This window comes from Rana temporaria, chromosome 13 (genome assembly GCF_905171775.1).
Source record: "Rana temporaria chromosome 13, aRanTem1.1, whole genome shotgun sequence".
Taxonomy (NCBI): domain Eukaryota; kingdom Metazoa; phylum Chordata; class Amphibia; order Anura; family Ranidae; genus Rana; species Rana temporaria.
Genome location: NC_053501.1, coordinates 45114208 through 45120207, shown reverse-complemented (window position 1 = coordinate 45120207; position 6000 = coordinate 45114208). Strand labels below are relative to the sequence as shown.

General features: G+C 42.0%; 1 protein-coding gene across 2 annotated transcripts in view; it reads right to left on the bottom strand.

The window, feature by feature from the left end:
* Window positions 1-1337: 1337 nt before the first annotated feature.
* The window catches only part of TTC6 (tetratricopeptide repeat domain 6), a 174676-nt gene continuing 170013 nt past the window's right edge, over window positions 1338-6000 (bottom strand). For both annotated transcript variants that reach the window (XM_040333738.1, XM_040333739.1), the window contains exons 31-32: window positions 4783-5008; window positions 1338-1659 (exon numbers count right to left, since the gene is read on the bottom strand). In XM_040333738.1, the coding sequence (XP_040189672.1) occupies window positions 1535-1659; window positions 4783-5008 (351 nt within the window). In that variant the 3' untranslated portion in view covers window positions 1338-1534. The remainder of the gene's footprint in view (window positions 1660-4782; window positions 5009-6000) is intronic.

Below are 6000 nucleotides of genomic sequence, written 5' to 3'. Positions count from 1 at the left end.
AAATATTCATTTGCTTTTCTAACACACCTGGCTTTTTGAAGTCCACGTTTTTTGAAGGCTATTAGAGCCTATGGCTCTAATCAGGTGCTTCAAAAAGACATCCCCCACCACTGGAATTCATACACCCGGTGTCCGAAAAGGGGCCAGACTCCTGAATAGGGGGTGGCAGCTGCGGCCATGCATAGATTCATGCAATGAATGAATCTATCTATTAGTCATAGAGGGGCTGGCTGGAGATAGGGGCGGACCATGCATCCTTAATGAACGCACCACCACTGGGTATAACAAGTAATGCTGGTGGAGCAGCCAGACATTAGAACTGCCAGACACACGCCCAGGCACGATAACATCATACACAAAGGGGAAGTGGCTGCCATTATGCACATTCTTTTGTTTATTTGTGTTTGAAAACATTTAGGCCCGGATTCACATACATTGGCGCATATTTATGCCGGAGTAGCGTATCTAATATACGCTACACCGACGTAGCGCAGAGAGGCAAGCACCGAATTCACAAAGCACTTGCCTCCCAAACTGCGCTGGGTTCTCTCGGCGTAAGCCGTCGTAGGTGGAAGTGGGCGTGAGCCATGCTAATGAGGCCTGACCCCATGCAAATGATGGGCCGAGTGCCACATAAGTACTTTAAAAGGAACGGCGCATGCGCCGTCCCGTGGACGTATCCCAGTGCGCATGCTCAGAATCACGTCGGAACTACTCCCTAAGATACGACGAATCACTGCCTACGACGTGAACGTAACCTACACCCAGCCCTATTCACGTACTACGTAAACGACGTAAAATACGACGGCTGTGTTCCCTGGTCCATACCTTAGCATGAGTTGCGCCTCATATATGGGGAATAACTTTACGGCGGACGTACAAATTAACGCAAAACGCGTATATTATGCACCGGGCGCAAGTACGTTCGTGAATCGACGTATCTCCCTCATTTCCATATTTGAATAGGAAATCAATGGAAGCGCCACTTGCGGCCAGCGTAAATATGCGCCCAGGATACGCCGGCGTAGGAAAGTTCCATCGGTCGGATGAAGCCTATTTTCAGACGTATGTTAGTTTATGGGCACGGCGCATAGATACGACGGCGCATATTTACACTTACGTGGCGTATCTCGAGATACGTCGGCGTAAGTGCTTTGTGAATCCGGGCCTTAGTATTTTTGTTTTACACTTTTTTCACTCTTGACAAAGCAATTTTATGAGTAAAAATATGTTGGGTTTTGGGTCTGGATTTTCACTATTTGATGGGCTTCATATTATCAGAGAATGCAGCGCACAAGTTGTGAGATGGACTTAATTAGTATTTTGGACAAAATGCGATAGACAAAAATAAATTTCCTTTTATAGATATTTATTTTAAGCATCACCTCTATACATTATAGTTTTTTGCCAACTTGTGTTATTTTTAGTTTGGTTGGAATAAAAGTTACGTTTTAGGGGTTGGTGGGCTCTGTGCAGGGAGAGATAGGTGCAACGCTCTCACGTAATTTATCAGTCATCACACTAATGAGCATTATCACTGCTGCAGGAGATATATTGCTTGTTCATAATCTTCAATGGCTTCTTTGGTCATTCCCATTTTTCCTCTGATATCTGCTCGAAGCTTATACATCAGGGGGTCTCCAGGTTGAAGAATCATAGCTGCAAAAAGCAAATTACAATAGTGAGGCGGGTTTAAATAGTTGTCTACACATCTTAACATATTGTATCCTGGTGACTGTATTCATTATATAAATACATTTCTATGTAATTTTTCTCCATTTAGTGTTTTTCCTTAATTTCATAAGGGTCTTTACTTTTTAGGTTTAAACATTTTTAAACGGTTTTGTTTCAGATGTTTAGTAGAAGTACACAATCATTGTATAACATGACAAAGGGTTCCTAGGGCACTATGGGTTATCTAATCAGAAAGCACAGCAGTAGCTGCCTGCTTTGATGCACTGGTTGGTCTAATTAAAAATCTGGATTGAGCCCTGCCACAAGGGATGAGTCACTGGTGTTAAATGTGCGTAAATCTCATATTGAGCTGCGAAAGTCTGTGTAGTAGTTCTTTTTCAACAAGCTGTAAAGGTGCAGAGAGCTGACTGAAAAATAATAATAATAATAATATACAATCTTTCATATTTACCAGACTTAAAAAAAAAAAATTATATTTAAAAATATATATATATATTTTTTTTATCCTGACTATAATAAATAAAGAATATAGGAAACAAACCACTATCTATTCCATTAAATTAAATCTATGCTAAAAGTTTTATGCCCACTGCCACTGCTGATCCCTCTATGGAAATGATATTCGCTTGGCTGTATCTAGTTTCAATACTTTCATTGAGCCAAAACAAGCATGTAGGAGTGTGAGCTCTCAGGGTTAATCATTCAGAAAGTGATGAAGTCGCTGCACTAGCATAAAAATCAGGTACAACAATGTAAAGTGAAAAGTCAGCAATGCATATGTCACCAATAGAGGTTTTCCTTCTGATTTCTTTGTAGTAGATAAACCTGCTGTCCATGTATAAGTGCAGTGACCACTCATAGATTTGTTTACTGTCGTATGATGAACACTCTCGAAAAATGGTCCTATACAAGTCTGTAAGGGTTCACTGCATTAAGAGGATTTAAGTCAGGAAAGGATGAAAAAGTGAGCTCACCTGGAGCGGCAGCTCTCTTACCTGTATGAAAATGTGGTGTGGCCCGCAAAGTAAGCAACTGGGATGGGGGAACTACATTAGATAAGGAGGCCTAGGGCCAGGCCCGGATTTACTCCCTTTGCCGCCCCAAGGCCGGGTCCTTCAATGCCGCCCCCGCCTGCGCAGTGCAGGGGGGAAATTACCTGCCAGGGGAAATTACATTGAGAACCATCTCACCTCCTCTTTCCCCTGTTTTCTCTCCTCTCACTATCCGTGACATGACAGGGGGGAACTCCTGAAATGAAAGTGAAAGTGTCCTCTCCTCTCAGCCGCAGTGCTGCCCCTGCACCCACTGCCGCCCCGAGGCCTGGCCTTGTTGGCCTTGTCTGGAATCCGGCCCTGCCTAGGGCTAGTCAGTGGGTTAGTGTAACTCAAGCTGTACTTTAACCAGTTCCCGACCCCCGCATGTACATATACGTCCACAATATGGCACGTACAGGCACATGGGCGTACACGTACGTCCTCGCCTATTAGCGGGTGGGGGGTCCGATCGGGACCCCCCCGCTACATGCGGAGGTCGGGTCCGCTCGGGGAGCGATCCGGGACCACGGCGCGGCTATTTGTTTATAGCCGCTCCGTCGCGATCGCTCCCCGGAGCTGAAGAACGGGGAGAGCCGTGTGTAAACACGGCTTCCCCGTCCTTCACTATGGCGGCGCATCGATCGCGTCATTCCCTTTATAGGGAAGACACGATCGATGACGTCATTCCTACAGCCACACCCCCAAACAGTTGTAAACACATACTAGGTGCACCCTAACTCCTACAGCGCCACCTGTGGTTAACTCCCAAACTGCAACTGTCATTTTCACAATAAAGAATGCAATTTAAATGCATTTTTTGCTGTGAAAATGACAATGGTCCCAAAAATGTGTCAAAATTGTCCGAAGTGTCCGCCATAATGTCGCAGTCACGAAAAAAATTGCTGATCGCCGCCATTAGTAGTAAAAAAAAAAAAAATAATAAAAATGCAATAAAACTATCCCCTATTTTGTAAACACTATAAATTTTGCGCAAACCAATCGATAAACGCTTATTGCGATTTTTTTTACTAAAAATAGGTAGAAGAATACGTATCGGCCTAAACTGAGGGAAAAAAATGTTTTTATATATGTTTTTGGGGGATATTTATTACAGCAAAAAGTAAAAAATATTGCTTTTTTTTCAAAATTGTCGCTCTATTTTTGTTTATAGCGCAAAAACTAAAAACCGCAGATGTGATCAAATACCACCAAAATCAAGCTCTATTTGTGGGGAAAAAAGGACGCCAATTTTGTTTGAGAGCCACGTCGCACGACCGCGCAATTGTCTGTTAAAGCGACGCAGTCCCGAACTGTAAAAACACCTTGGGTCTTTAGGCTGCATATTGGTCCGGGGCTTAAGTGGTTAAGTATCCTGGGGACAGATTGTCAAGCTTTAGGAGGCAGAACATATTTAGAATTATATTTGAAGGGATCCATTATGTGTTAGCAAGGATGAGTCCAATTGCTGTTTTTTTTTCCTCCATGACTCCACTAACGAGCTCTCGAAGCAGATATTCCTGGTTCTGCCACCTTCTGCATCTAAAGCGCCTTTACTGCCATCAGTTGATCTGGTGGTTTTGTATTAGATGACGGATAGTATCACTCGACAACTTAGATTTCATAAATTTTCATGTTTTTAAATGTTTGATAATTATGACATCATCGAATCTTTTTTGATTATGTATTTATCTTTTGTACAATAAATGAATGTTGTTTTTCAATATACACAATTTTTTCTTATTGTGTTTGTTGCCCTTAAAATCCCGTCCTTAGAGGTTATTTCAATGTTTTCAATTATCTAAGGCATGATGGCAACTACATGTCCATCTACATAAGCTGGTCTTTCAAACTGCATCTAAAGCTCTTACTCAATATCCTGTGAACTCCAAAATATGTAATAAATGAAAAAACAAGCTGGGTAAGTGATACCCTCACTGGCAGCCACCCCTCATAGATCATTCTAGCCTCCTAACCATTTTTCTGACCGCTATGTAAAACCATTATTTTTCATGGTTTAGAGACAATAATTAATGAGTATAAGGAATGGACTTACCCTGGGATATGTCACTCTCAGCTTCATCATACTGCTGTAAAGTTTTATGTAGGCTAGCACGATTGAAGTATGCAGCAGAGGATACTGGGCACTGATCAATGACCATGTGGAAGTCTTGAAGAGCTCCTTGCACGTCTTGTAAAAGCATGTTAGTAATACCTCTGTTCAGAGTGGCCGATTCATTGCTGGGATCTAGCTCCATGGCTCGAGAGTAGTATTCTTTTGCCTGCAAAATACACATAAAAAATCTTTGAATTGTGTTAAAACAAATGGGTCAACGATGACTGATAGTCTTGCTACTAAATTATTCAAGTTAAAAAAAAAAAACAGAGAAGAATAATTGATTTTACAAATTAGTTAAACATAAAACAGATGTGTGTGGGCAAAGCCGGCCCGCTTTGAATGTCTTATCACTAACTGACAAAAAAAGATGTATACTAAAATATAAAACAGCTCTAAGGAATTATTCATGATAGGCAAATGCTCTCTTGTACAGAAAATCACTAATGAATATCGCTCAAAATACATCACTGGAAATGATTATAAATACTATGAAATATTAAAGTCGTTTAGCTAAAACTATGTAAGTTTGCTGGAAGACTGCCAAAGAGCTCTGTCTTGAAGTGATAGTGAGGCCTCTTACACACGACCGAGTAACTCGTCGGGCGAAACACATCGTTTTCCTCTTCGAGTTCCTTGTTAGGCTTGTCGAGGAACTCGACAAGCTTGCTTTGCGTACACACTGTCAAGACAAAATCTCCTCGTTCTCAAATGCGGTGACATACAACACATACAACGGCAGAGGAAGTTCGATTCCACTGGCTAAACTCTTGGGGCTGGTTTTGCTAATCTCATGTGTTTGCGTGTTAAGTAAAAGTTTGGTAAGAGACGATTTGCACTTTTCAGTCTGTTACAGCTTGAAAAATGTGTTATCTCCATTACAAATGCTACTTTTACTCCCGTCTCATACTTTATTCTGAGCAAGCGTGGGTTTCACACGCTCAAGTTTCTCGTCGGAAACCAGCCCAACCAGGAACTCGACGAGCCAATTTGAGACTCCCGTCGAGGAAATAGTGAACTTGCTCTCTTTTTGGCTCGTCGAGTTTCTCAACAGTTTCCTCGACGAAAATGTACACACGACCGGTTTCCTCGGCAAAAAAATATCTCCCAGCAAGTTTCTTGCTAGTTTTTGCCGAGAAACTTGGTCGTGTGTACGAG